Below are 14,938 nucleotides of genomic sequence, written 5' to 3'. Positions count from 1 at the left end.
CCACGATATGATCCCTTTCAAATATATTCAACCATTCCCTCATTATTTTATTGTGACTATAAATTTTGTCAACTTTCAAATTTGTGACACAACCAAAGGGTTACTAAAAATAATTTGTTGAGTGATCATAATTCATTCAAGAATACAAAATTAATGTACACACTACATTATTAGAGAAATCATTATAACTTGCTTTTTTTCACATTTATTTTGATTCCTTTCCAAGTTAATTGCTCTCTATTTCTTCTGTAATTGTGTTGCTTGGGGGAGAAATTACGCCATTGTCGATCATTAATTATATGTACTTGGACGCCAAAAGGGACTTACCCCTATAATTTCCCAACAAATCCTCAGTGTTAATCGCCGTATTTGGTGGGCAAAAGCACTAGTGATTACTTTATACTTAGATTATTCCATATTTAGATATTATCTCCTCAAGAATGACAAAATAATAACATTAGATTTAAAAAAGAATAAAAAACCCCTCGTGAGATTGCAATTACAAAAAAATCTTGGACAAGTTAAGTTCATATTTCATACAACTCTATTAATTATGTTATCGAATGCAACAGTTTGAACGCAAATATTTCCAAAAATGAATGAATTAATGAAATAAGTGTGAGAAAGTCCGAGGATATATTTTCAATATTTTTATTCGTTTTCCTTTCCACCTTTTACTATTGAAATCCATAATACTGAATAAGAAATGAGAATAATTTGTTTATATATTTTTAGAGGAGAACTTAATAGATTATTGATAGCTTACGGATCAATTTTCACACAAGCAATTCCAGCTTGTTTTAATATTGATACACAACATATAATTTGTTAGAGTGTTCCCCTTTCTGCAGTGAAATGTTGTTCTCTCCGTTGAAATAGGAAAAGACAAAAAAATAAATAATTAACAGCAAAATACATTTTTTTTAAATCTTTTAATGAACATTTTCTTAGCTGTTATGAGAGGAGTTGCTTTCTAAAAAGTAATACGCTCTGACAATTTAATAAAGGATCAAAGTAATTCAAAAAATATGAAGATTCGTTCATACATACAACATGTAAACTTCCCCTTCTCAAGTTAACAAATACAAAGACTCATAAAAAAAATAAATCCCTTCTTCCAGAGTCAACAAAATTAAATAAATTGTTTGATAATGGCTGTTTTCTTTTCCATCCCCCCCTCCCCTAGATAAAGTAGGAACTCACTCATATTTAGTAGAGATGTAAAAGCTGTCTAAATCCTCCTTAGTGTAAATCAAAAAGAAAAGTATCTATTTAAAAGTATGATAGACGACATATTTGCTGAGAGATATTGCTATAAAAGTTATGGTTGTTAATGACAACCGTTTGTATTTTTAAAGTGGTCCGTTTTATTGAAATTTGTCATTATTATTTCATTCCTGAGTTGTGAACTTATTTTTCTACTACAGTCAATTATATTCAAACCCTAATTAAACATTCGTGTGTGTTCATAAAAGACCCAGAGTAACCTTCAGGATTTGTTGTGGGTTTATAATTGTAAAACCTTATTGGAATCAGAGTAGAATGGATGATTAAAATACGAGAAATTATTACCAATCTCCTTAGTTATCTTCCTCCCTCGTCTCAGCTGTTTGTAGCTGATTTAATAAAACGTAATGACAGCTAAGCTGCTCTCCTACAAAACATTCTTCAAATGGTAAGGGTTATCCTTTTGGTTTTTGATATATTTTTTGATATGCCCAAAATATAATCGATTTTCACCACTGCTTATAATGCTACATTAAGCTTTAAAACAAATCAGGGGATTGAGAACTAAAGGACTAATGTTTTTACAAGAAAGTGGTGTAATGACTTATCTAAGTATGGTAGGATAAAAAATAAATCCACAAACATGTATTCTCCTTAGGGTAGGAGGCACGTTTGGCAAATTTAACGTAAAGCTTTTGTGCTTCCCCCCACTTATCTAGCCATTTATTCTTCTAAACATAATATTTTGTGCTCCTGCTCGAAAAAACGTATGAAGTTTTGGAATAGCGATTAAAATTTTTATGAAGAGCACGAATATCTTGCAAGTTATCAGCATATCCTTTTTTGGTAAATAGTGTATCCTCACGAAGATTTCAACAATTTGCATATAACTACTAATGGTTTAACGTAGTTGTAAAAACATGACCTTGAAGTAGAATTATATTTTTTACAGTTGCAATCTGAAGAGTGTTTTTATTTTCCAAAGCTTTTCTCAGTATTATTCTATTTTAGAACGTGAAGAGAGAGAACATCTAATTATAAAGTAATCACGAGAGTGATAAAGACAAAGACTAACACTGATTTTTTTTGTGGGGAGTTATGAGTGTAAGGCTAAAATTATGATTGACATGGTGGTAATTTCTGGTTATGTCTTTGCAAGATATGAATAGGGATATATTTTATTTATTTCACCTTCTAACAAAAGGGCTGAAAAGTCTCGGACTTAACAAAAAGAACATTTATTTTTCGTTCAATATGTCTAAAAAAAATTCTTATAACATTATTTTAATATTCATTTTATGGAGCAGAGTCCCCATAACAATTTTTAAGCCATTGCTTAACTTGAACGGCATTTTTTCCCATCAAAAAGCTCTGTAAAATTAATACACTAAATTATTTATGATAATTTTTTTGGAAATAACAAAACTAACGTCATATCTAGAATAATAATTCACAAATTCGGGAACAGATTATCATTAAATTTTGTCAACTGTTTTTTAAAGGTTAGTACTAACTGAAAATGAGGTAAATTAAAAAAAAATAGCCCCATCTTGTGTGAAGCCCGAGATTATTCAGTCATTGTGTTATCTCCTCGCAGTTAATCAAATAAAACTTCATGACTGCTCTCTAAATTTTTCGCATTGTTAAGGGTAACCACTTATTCCAGGTTTTTTTTAGCGTACCTGCAAGTTATAATTTTGTCAACTCTACTCATGGTATATCAATGTATCTCATATATTAATTGTTGTTTTTTTTCAAAATGATTTTGAAAAAGTAGGCGATTACTCCTTATAAGTAGTTCAATATTAAATGAATTAAATATTCGATTGATGAAACTAAAACTTTACTAATATAAACTACCCATGTTGTAGATTATATTAATCTATGAGAAAGTAATATTATATGTTATGAATTTGCATATTCAATTAAAACTCAATCAAAACTTTTTTTCTTCTCAAAATTGGGTGTGGATTACATTTGTATTCTTCGACAAATTATCATTAATTCCTATCAACAAATTGTTCTTATACACCCTTTGGGTGTACATCAAATTGTACTACTTACAAAAGAAGAAAATAAAGATTGTCTGAATTAAACCATGAGAATTTGACATATTTTATTTTAAAGGCAATATCAGCCTAATAAATATGTTTTTAATCAAATATAAGTTCTAAGCCATAGCTAAAAACCTTGGATATCTTAACTAAAAACAGATTTGAAGACAGAACCAATAAATGCCTCAAATACGTATATGCAATATCAGACTGTATGGATATTTGCATTCTTGATTTTTGCTCAAAACTATTTTTATGTTTATTCACCAAACTTTATCTTTTTACGTAAATTATGAAGAAAAAAAAAGTGGTCGCATCAAAAAAATAAAAGCAGAAAATTAAGTTATATCTGAAATTGACATAAATCCCCTTCATTGATCAACGTATTTTTAATGTTGAGACTTTGGTAGAGTTCTGCGAGAAGGCAGAAGTGCAACTCAACCTCGCCCACTCGGCAATGTTTTCTAAAAGATGCCGATTTTATTTTTTTTCGTATTCAAAATTTTTTGAGTACATAAAAGAAAGAAATCTGCTTAATCCCAGCAAGTTAATAATATTTTTTTTGTATTTAATGGGAGTATTATCATTACTTATTAGAGATGGGAAAATGAGCGCATTCGATGTGTAAAAATTAACTCCTTCACTTTATTTCTACAATTTGCTTGTACAAGTTATTTACCGTGTGAACGGCGTTCTGTGATTTTTCCTCTCTAGAAGCAGTTTTCAAAAATTATCGTTTTAGGTGAAAGTCTATGTGTGGGCGGGGCCTTATGGTACTATTGTTAAGCTTTGTTTGTATCAGCTGTTTGTTTTTATATATTTTTTGGAGGAGTGAGGAAAGGTAATTCTGCTTAAAGAATAATACTCTCCAGTGAATATTTAGTAAGCATTTAGCATCAATTAAAATATGTATTTAATATTTGCATATTTATGCATTTGCATGTATATTTATTTAACCTTACCTAGATTAAGTGACTCGGCTGGATCTTTCCTTAGACTTTCTTGATGCTCCTGCACTTTCGATAGAATTAAATTTAACTTTTTGTCCTCTTCCCAATTTTCGTCGGGATGAAGTGGGCAGATAGAGAGGAGATATTCGCACAGTTCCTTATGCTGTCCCACTGCAAAATGTCGTCCCTTACTCTGACTATACATCCATTCTGCCTTCAAACTAAGAATAAAAGATTGGTTAACAAAAAATACTCAATAGTGTTGGAGTTCGGTCATTTAAAAAAAAAAGAATCTGGATCGAGTTAATTTAAAAATCGGTCCAGGTCGATTCTTTAGATGAATTTCTCATCACGTAAGGTGTGTTTCAAAATTTTGAACATGAGCATAATAACGTCATATGTAGCTAAATATATTGAATTTTGTATATATATTTATAAGTCAGTTTTTGGATTTATCAAACATGGAATCCAAAACGATCGAACGGATTAGTCTGAAATTTACGCAAGTAAACGTATAAAATAACCAAGCATACCCATATGATATTTTTGGGATCTCATAGGTCATTAAGAGGCTGTTTTTGACGGGGGGGGAAACACCTTCTTTTACTTCCCTCTATCAATCTCTCTTTATCCATCTCTCTGTCTTTCCTCTCTGTCTCTTTTCTCTCCGTCTCTTTCTAGATCCACTCTCTGTTTCTTTTCTTGTACTTTCATTTCTTTGTTTTTTGTTCCCCTCTATTCAGCCTTGCAACACGGAAACACTCTCGTAGTAAATTATATTTGTAAACTCATAAAGAAGGATAATGGAGACAGTCAGTCCAAAGATTGAGAATGAAAAGAATTGGTCTTAAGTTTGATACTAAATAAATTGGTCCATGATGTGAAAGTCTGAGTACCTATATCATTACCAATTGGTCTAAAAAAATAACTTAATACCATAGTGAAAAAATAAGTCTTAGACACAGTCTCAACACAATATAGACGCTATTGACTTGGATTGGAGTTATTGTTAGAGACTACATATATATATATATGTGTTGATGATTTATTCTCCATTTTTATTATTGTTTTTATTTATTTATGACTTTCTAGGAAATATGGAGGTAATATATTCGGCTAATAAAAGTTTTGGTTCCACAGAATAGACATAAAACTTTGTGTATAACTTTCCTCCTTTGCTAAAGTATAATCTTGATTTACTGAGTTTTATTTAAAAGATGATTAATAGTCACTTATATTCAGTTTGCCTAAATTTAAATAAAATTGGTAATTTAGACGTCTTCACATTTGGATTTTTAGTTTAAGCTTATCCAAATTGATATTATTACCTTCATCCAAAGTCAAAATATACAAGTACCTTGGACTTTGGCCATGTCTGCCTCAAACGCCATAAAGCTTTATTATAGACGTTTTTCAAAAACCACACAAAATTTGGGAGATTATGCCCTTGTTTTTATCGTAGCTTTCCAGAAATCAATGCGACAATATTGAAAGTAGTACCAAATGAAAGCTAATACCATTTTCTTAAACATGGTTTTAATTTGCAAAGTTTTTGAAAAACATTAATAATACACAATGTCTTTACCCTTGAGGCAGGCAAAGCCAAAGTACAAAATCAAAGTTTCTGGAATATTTAGTTTGTGTATACCTTGGAAAAAGAGAATTTTATCAGACTGCATATTTTAAACAAGTCAAGTGGTTACATAAAAATTTACAACTCTCGGGTCTTAGATTTAAGAGGCATACATTCTGTATTACTACAAGGAACAATCGGAACTTGAGAATGATTAAAATAAATTTCACAACAATATATGTACATATATGAGATTTGGAATTATTTCCGAAACTATTTAATTATGTTCCTGGAAAAGATACAGGTCAGTACGTGTCGATGTTTCCTCCTTTGGGAGTTAACGACGACTATTCCTGCAAACTCAAAAGACTCGGCCTCATCACTCTATACCATAGACGTTCCATTAAAGATGTTCTGACGCTACACAGAGTTTTTACCAAAAAGGATAACCTCCCTTGTCCTAAATAACTCAATAAAGGCCATCTCTTCTACGCAACAAGACTCTCAGACATCTTCAAATATATATTTTTATTATAAAACGCCTCGTCTATGGGATTTCATATCTTTATGCTTTCGTAGGGAAATGAGGCTGACCTGAAGTACTTCCTACAGATTTTTTTAATCTGATATAAATATGTTCTGTACAAGTTGTAACTTGTATAAGCAAGTTCTACAAGTTGCACACAAAAATGTGTATAATAATTTTAAATGAAGGATTTACAGTAATTAGGATGAGTATAATTGAATATTTCATAAATATAGAACAACCAAATAATTTTTACTTTATTAAAAGGAAATAATAGTGTCAATTAATTGTTGTTAATTGGAATTACCAATGTTATAAGTAAAGAATATATTTGAAGACAAAGTATTTGAAACTTGACAATTTCCTTATACAAGTTCCAACTTGTACACAACATAGATATATATAAAATATATGCTTCATTTTACAATTGTTTATAACACTTTTACTTTTGGTTGTATAACCTTTTAATATTCTGACCTAATACATTCTAGTTTTACAAACACTAATATTTCAAAGGTCGATCGTTATATCCTTTACCTATCGTTCTTGTAGAAAAAAGAAAAAAAAAGCTACCTTTCTTTAGCTCCAACTGGTATTCCATCAAGGACTTGGACATTTAAACACCAATTGATAACAAACGGTCGATAATCAAACTGCTTGGAGAGATCCTCAGGTTGAAAAATGCATGGATTATTCGCTAGTGTCAGCTGTACCAGATCCGACAAATTACTCAAATTGCTTGCATCTGTTAGATCCATGAGCTGATTGTCATTGAGTGTCAATGTAGAGAGTCCTGATGGTAAGTGTCGATCACAGAGGCGAAGAGTTCCAATCCGGTTTTCATGAAGAAGAAGTGTCTACATAAATCAAAAGTTAAGTATTAAACTAATAAAAATATGTAACAGCACTTACTTTCAAATTGCGTAAGTAAGACAAGTCTGAAATATGTGGGATGTTGTTTCCAGAGAGATCCAAGTGCTCTAAATGCACATTTTGAGTCAGACTCTCAATTGTCTTAATTTTATTTGAGGCTAAGCTTAACCAAGAGAGGAGTTTTAATTCCTTGAAGCCCTCCATTGCTACAATGGAATTGTTTGCCAAGTTCAGGATCTTGAGATGGCAGAGTTTTCCAACTTGGAATATACGAGCAAGTCGATTGTTTTGTACTGAAAGCTGTGAATGATAATATTGGGATTTACTTAAAATGGGTTGAAAAAAATGTTCATTAAGAACATAATTCTACTTTTGTTCTATGATTGCATTTCTTTTCTCAGAAAAAATAAAAATAAATAAACAAACATAAAGATGCTCACAAACTTCTTCTAAATGTTAAAAAAAATCAATTTTAACTCGAGTAGTTCTTGTCCCAGTGATTAGGAATCTGTAATTCGTTTTTTCGTATCAAATCGAATTTTTAAATATTTTAATCCTAATAATCCACATGAAAATTAATGTTTCTTCGTAAAATTTTGTGTTGATTTTAAATATTTTATATGCAATCATCCAATCTTGGAAAAATGAATTTTAAAAGTAAAAAAAAAATCCCAGTATTTGATTGTTATTTTTGAAAAGAAACATCGTCTCCGGTTTTGCAACTTTTCTTCTTCTCCGAAGCAGTTTATTTGAAGCATAAATTATCAGGGTTGAAAAAAAAAAGGAAAGTATTTGGCTCTAAGTCCAGCTGCAATTTTAGCCTGTTTTCATTATTATTTTAATACTTGGAAACCAGATTTGATAGGAAAGAATTAACCAAAGATTTATAATCACCGTCTAAAATTGAATATGATTTCTTTTTGACAATTTAAAATTTGTTAATTTGCATTATAATACTCTAAATACAACGTAAAAGATTCGTTCGTCACACTTCTATTTGTGATTACTAAATTTCAAACTGCGAGCTTCAAGAAAGCTAAACTTTTGGATGGAGGTCTATAAATATTCTAACTTTTATTGATGTGTATTTTGACTCATTAATTTGCATTGGTTGTTGAAAAAATATATATTTTATCATTTTTAAGCTGCCACAGCCAGCTGCTTATAACGTTTTTTCTTTACTAGGATCAAGTAATCTCAAAAATCTTGCTGCTATGATTTGATTTGTTAGTTTACTGAAGAAGTCTACTCGTACATTTATTAATAAAGCAAAGTTTATTTGAATGTTTGCCGATTCCTTCATTTTGAGTTTTTCTACTTGATATATGAAATAACAATGTAGAAACAAGCGTCTGTAGTTATATCTTAACTAGTTATATCCTTTTTGTTAAAAAAAAACTAAGTAGGAACTGGAAAAAAAGGCTCTTCTTTTTATTTTTATTGTTTAATAACCTTTGAAGCAAGCGTCCTTGCATATCTTTTATGCTAAGTTTTAGTTATGCCACCACAATACAATATATACATTTGATTTAAGTTTACTTAATGATGAATTAAAAGAAGACAGCTTCCCATGTACCTTTTCAATATCCTATCAAAAGTATTCAATAATGATAAGAAAGTAAACGTTATTTGTGCAAGAATGAGCAGAATGAGAAGGCCAATTATGTAGCATATTTAATAGCTGGAATACTTACCCGACTAAATGTACCCAACATAAGGGATATGGGATACAATTAAAGTTAAAAAATGCCCCAAGCATTAAGTATAGCCAATGAAACACAAGGTTTTATAAAAATGAAAAACCCTCTTTGTTAGAACAGTAACGTGTTTAGGAAATAAAAATACCTTAGGCATTTAAAAATCGTTAAAAAATATTATGGGCATGAGATGTAGAATACTCGTATCCCACATAAACAGCAGAACGTTTTTCTAGAAATATTTTTCTGGAAAGGCGGTGAAAGACAAGGCATGCTCCATTGGTTGCAAATAAATTGATAACCAATTGTATGTTCTTTCTGTGTGCATAAAAACTGAAGATGTTAGGGTGTTGACGTCGATGGATTAGAATATATTGGAATTAGAAGGAAAAGCATGGATGTTCCATTTAGACACACGCAAGATGGGAAAGAATGGGACCATCAGGAAGAACCTGCTTTTGATTATAAAAAGGCGGATACTAATACTATTTAACCGCATATTTCATGGCTAACTAGATAAAGAATATAAAGTTATGGAGTAAACTCCATGATACTTTCCTGAGAGAGTCCATGAAATATGGATAGGAAAATAATTTTTTTTAATAAGACTCAACATTCTCTGTTTGAGGAAGGGGAAACGTCTTTAATAATTCAAGTTCACTTGTTTTGTTTAAGTTTGTCATGAGGTTTTTTTATTAATTTAAATTTAGATAATGGATTTAATATTTTCATGGTGTTGCAAATGCTAATTTGAAAAAAAAGGATATAAAAAAAAAAACATAATGCATTTGAACATGTTAAGATACATAGTTAATGTATTAAATATCTTCACCACATTATTACACGCCGTGTTACTTAATGCAGTTCTCAAGAAATCTACATATATAGATAAATTTACTTTACTTTAGCTTAATATTTTCGATTGAATTCATGGTGTTTTTTTCACCAATTTAAATATGCAAATGCTAATTTGAAAAAAAAAGGATATGAAGTTTCGTGTTACTTAATATAGATATATAGATAAATTTACTTTACTTTTTTTTTTTTTTTCATAATGGGTGAAATTAAAGATAACAGCACATAAAATCCTTTCTGTTGATGCCACGTTAAAAATATCTCTTTTATTAAGTGATACTTATAGCAGCATTTACATAATACTATTAATCAAGGAAAATATGGATTAGTTCTACTTATGTATATTTGAGTAGCATTTATAGTATACTTCAAAAAATCAATGCTTTCTTTATTTTTCTTCATTCTCTCAACCACCTTTACAATCAGGTTTGTTAGGGAAAATAAATTCCTTTGTCAAAAAATTGGTTCTTAAGCTGTTGAGTAAGATCGTGAGTTTCTCAATCATTATTAACGTTTATATTTTACAACACTAATGAAACGTAGGGTTAATTAATAAAATTTATCTATACTACTGAGAATAGAAGAGTGCAACAAAAATAGTTTGGCTTGTAGATAAAGTACATTGTAGTACTGTAAATATTATATCATCTAATTCATATTTAAAAAAAAAATCGAATATTGAAACTTCACAACGAGTAAAGGTTTGCTATTGGAATTAAATGTATTTACCCTTACAGATAAAGTAGGTACTGTACATAATTTTATGTTATCAGAAATAAATTCGAGATGTCAAAGATTTTTCCCATATATTTTTTAATATAGGCCAAAACATTAAGACGCGGGGAGAGTGGTGCATCAATTGATAAAATTCACTGTAGTAGACTGGGTGTAGTATAACATATTTGTATGTTATACTACACCCAGTAATTATGGAGAGTTTTGATGAGAATGGAATACTTGTAAAATATATATAAAGAAGTTAATAGGCAACACGTCCACCGAATGAAAGGAGGGAGCAGGAGAAAATAATGTAATAAGTAAAGTGTTGATATAGTGTTGAAATTTGTGTATTAAATCTTTTTTTAATAGGCATGCTTGGAAAAAATTATTCTCTTGGAATCAATGTGTGTAGGTTAGCGCCCTCATCGTTTCTAAAAAAGGAAATATAGGTTATGTATATGAGCATCAAAAAAGATTCCTAGGTCAGATGGAGTAAATGTAATACCATAATCTTTACTTATACTGACCAATTAAAGGAACGTTAAAAAAATAGCGATGCTATGGACATTTTCATTAGTTGAAATGTTAATCATTGTTTAATTATCTAAGACATTGTTGTTGGATGACTATGTAATAAGTACTGTTTTTAATTATATTGTTTATTTTACATAAATAAATTTAGCTTTTTCATGTAAAAAAAATAGAACTAAAAAATTAAAAGTGAGGACCACTATTAAATCGAGGGTTGAGTGCCAAATTGTTGTAATTCAATAAGTATTACAAATATGAGTGTTATTGTCTATACGTCATCCTGTAAGTTTAATATTTAATGTACATGTTTAAAAAAGATATAAGTCCAGACTCTTGAAATGAAATTCTCAGGTCTATTATATTTTAAAAATTACAAAAAAAAAAAAAAATATATATATTCATAATGAAAGTATGGAGTTTCCAAGCCTCATTCTGCAAAGTAAATATTTGAATTACCAAGTTTATCGCAAGGTAATTTCATTGCGAGGAAAATTCATCCTCAACTATTGTATATATATTTGGAATATATCTTAATGAAAAAAATCAACTGGGATATAGTATTTTATTCTACTTTTAATACAAAGATTTAATCATTTAGTAATATTATCCTTATCTTTGTAAAGAAGTTCCAAATTGAAATAATAACTTAAATTTCTTTTGCAACAAATTTTCTTCAAAGCTTTACGTTATTTTTATTTTCCTCAATTGAATATAGATATATTACTTATGTAGAGAATAACACACTCATTTGAACTTTTTCTAATAACTTTAATTTAGATTATATACAAAGACGTTAGTTCCTCGAGATAAATTTGTCTTAAGATGAATTTTCCTCGGGATGAACTTGCTTCGTGATGAACTTATTTTTGGATGAAGTTTCCTCGCGATAAACTTGCTTCGGATGAACTTTCTTCAGGTGAAAAGAGAGAAGTGAACTTTCCGTACACGGTAACTCAAAGAAACGGCATTTGGTCACTCATCACACAAAATATTAATTACAATAATCAATATTTTACTTTGCAAATTTTTAATGTGAAGTACGCAAAATGGAAGAGCCGGCCAAGTACGAATGAAACATTGATTTTTAGGGCCACGCTTATCTATATCTGAATAATTTTCATTTATTTGTACATATACTATTAATAGTGGATCAATAAGTGTACGATATTAAATATACGAAGTGTATGTTACATGAACAATGAACACATAATGACAATAGTAGGGGTAAAACGATATTATAACTCAATAAACACACTTGCGTACTAAAAGAGAAAGCCAAGTAGGATCTTCTTCAACAGAATGGATCTATAATTTTGTATATTCATTTATATGTATGTAACACCTCTTGCATAGAAATATGATATCACATCACAGTACCTCAATTTGTAGGTCCATTTTGTACTAATTAACTTATTATATCAAAGACGTGAAAGCAAGCTTTCTAATGAGAATATTTCATCCACTCTTTGTGTTAGGAGTTCAATACTACATTATCAGTGTATCATAAATAGGTATTAGTGCTGAAAGGCGCTAAGTCGTCATCTTTAGATAAAGGCGCTAAGTCGTCATCTTTAGATAAAGGCGCGTGATACCTATAGTATATATTTTGCCCCCCCCCTCCCCCTCATAAAAAAATATATATTTATTTATATGCTAGCGATACATTATATGGAATCATTAGGCTTCGCCGAACATACCAATTTTGCTTCAATAAAATAGAAAATAACACCCCAACAAATCCTTGATGTTGCCCTCCATTTTTCATGAGCACACACACACGTAGCGACTCACTCCATACTTGAAAATTATCTCCACACAAATAAAAATAATATGATTTGAGGAGCCAGGGAGCACATTAGCTTATTGCTAACCCTCATCTAAATTAAAATTCATTTAAAAAAATTTATAATAAGTACTTTACGTTTTTTTTTTTTTTTTTACATGAGTTGATGGTTCTTTAGTTGAACCATTGTTATTTCTTAAAAACATTTTACCTACAATCATCAAGATTTTTTTTTTGCAAGAAAACCTTTAAGATTGAAGGAAACAAGAGTTGATGTTGTTATAAATACCCTGGAGTTCCATGTTGTTTTTATTGATATGAATCTCATAAATCAAATTAAGGTTCTAAACTATAGTTAATATGTTTATGTATCATAATTCATCCCACAAATTTGAATAGAAGGGCTATACCAATGAATAACTATGAAATATTAGTCTGAAGTATAAAAATAAACTGGAATTTTCTCAAGATTGTTTTTATGTTGACACACCACATACGTAATAGATGCTAATTTTATCAAGGGTTTTAAATTAAAATTACTGATTCAAAAGTACCATGTTTAGTCTCGTTCCCGCCTTCTCCTTTGACCCTAAAAAATGCCCATTCTAACCATCATCCATCACAAATGATGATTTATTAATTACTCTGGTGTTCTAGTCTGCCATTTTTATAAGTATAACAATTCGAAAGGATTATCATTTCCTTGGTTAATTGATTTTTCTTACTGACTAACTGTTATTTTTGTGTGCCGAAAGATGCCTATTTGTCATCCTTGGATAAAAGCATCTGTCAGGCAACTATGAACGTTGTATGCGCCTTGGAGTATGTTATATTTTACAAGACCGCTTCTATCTCTACAAGTAGATTGTATCCTCAAAAGCTTAAGAAATGCACACACTTTCACTTTTCTATTAACAGCATATGCGTTGTAGTCATTTTCTACTCCAAAACAGAAAAATGGTAATTACTCCCTTGAGACTTTGGTTTAATATTCTTTATGTACTTATAACTGAGAATCATTTTGAGTCATTTTGCACCTCGAGGGAGTCAAATAGAATAACCACATTCAAATTATTATTATGAGTATAATGTTTTCATAATTTTAATAAGTTACTAAAAAGGCAACGTTCTTTCATAGTAAGATTTTACTCGTATGCATATTCAATTAATGTTATGGTATGTAATATGATGAGGTGTAATTTTACATGAAGAGTAATGGTAATCAATAGCATTTTGGGCTTTTACAAAAAAAAGAAACAGAAAATCAACATGGTAAGTCTGACAATTTGAAGAATGTTATGGATAAAAGAATCTTAGCTGTTATGGTATTTCCTAACATCAGCTAAAAGCAGCTCTGACGACGGGGGAGAAAGAAATAAACAAGGATATGGAGAAAAATGACTCTGATGTCAATTATCAATTCTATTCCTTGGGTTTACTCCGTTTTCTTTTATGAGCACACGTAAATGTTCAATCTGGGTTCGTATAAATCAATGGTATGTTGAAATGGGTAAAAAAGGAAGTTGACATTTAAAAATACATCTGATTTTCATTACTATAGTGATTGTTTGTATTTAGTAGAAAAGAAGGTCCATCCATAGGAACACACGCCCCAGTCACTCCTAGAGAAGGGAATTTTCTTTATGTGTATGGACTTCAAAGAAGATTCCTAGATCAGTTGGAGTAAATATAATACTAAACAACGTTTACTTTTACTTAATCAGTGCAACTCCATCTGACCAATTTAAGGAACATTTAAAAATGCATTTGACTTTTATCAACCTCAATGATAGCAGTAGAAAATAGATTTTAATACTCAGGAATTAAATATTAATTACAGTGAAGCTTAGGAAAAGAAAATTACCTCTTCAGGTACTCATTGAAGCCTAAAACTGACTCATATGTTTGAAAAAATGGTCTGTATGTATATTGGGGTTTTTATCCTTTTCATGATTTTTTATTCAAAATTGTTTTTATGTCGACGCACAATAGAAGTATGTGGATATTTTAACATCTGTTACTATTTGCCAAAAAAATATAAGAAATTTGTACTCTTTAAACGAAATAAAAGTATGTCAATGAGTTCCTTTGAGTTTTTTTGTAACAATTTTATAGGCCCATAAATTAATTGTATGTGTCAACGATGTAA

At 30.0% G+C, this 14,938-nt stretch overlaps 1 protein-coding gene across 4 annotated transcripts in view; it reads right to left on the bottom strand.

Annotated features, from left to right (window-relative positions):
• Nucleotides 1–14,938, bottom strand: part of Cep97 (centrosomal protein 97kDa) — a 58,418-nt gene that overhangs the window by 22,262 nt on the left and 21,218 nt on the right. For 2 of the 4 annotated variants that reach the window (XM_040716738.2, XM_040716739.2), the window contains exons 3-5: nucleotides 7,243–7,503; nucleotides 6,904–7,187; nucleotides 4,244–4,452 (exon numbers count right to left, since the gene is read on the bottom strand). In XM_040716738.2, the coding sequence (XP_040572672.1) occupies nucleotides 4,244–4,452; nucleotides 6,904–7,187; nucleotides 7,243–7,503 (754 nt within the window). Of the gene's footprint in view, nucleotides 1–4,243; nucleotides 4,453–6,903; nucleotides 7,188–7,242; nucleotides 7,504–12,261; nucleotides 12,414–14,938 lie in introns of those variants that run through there. The other 2 variants (XM_071889946.1, XM_071889945.1) reach the window with 2 other exon arrangements.

The sequence above is a fragment of the Lepeophtheirus salmonis genome, chromosome 7, assembly GCF_016086655.4.
Source record: "Lepeophtheirus salmonis chromosome 7, UVic_Lsal_1.4, whole genome shotgun sequence".
Classification (NCBI taxonomy): Eukaryota; Metazoa; Arthropoda; class Copepoda; order Siphonostomatoida; family Caligidae; genus Lepeophtheirus; species Lepeophtheirus salmonis.
This window is presented reverse-complemented; position numbering and strand designations above follow the sequence as displayed.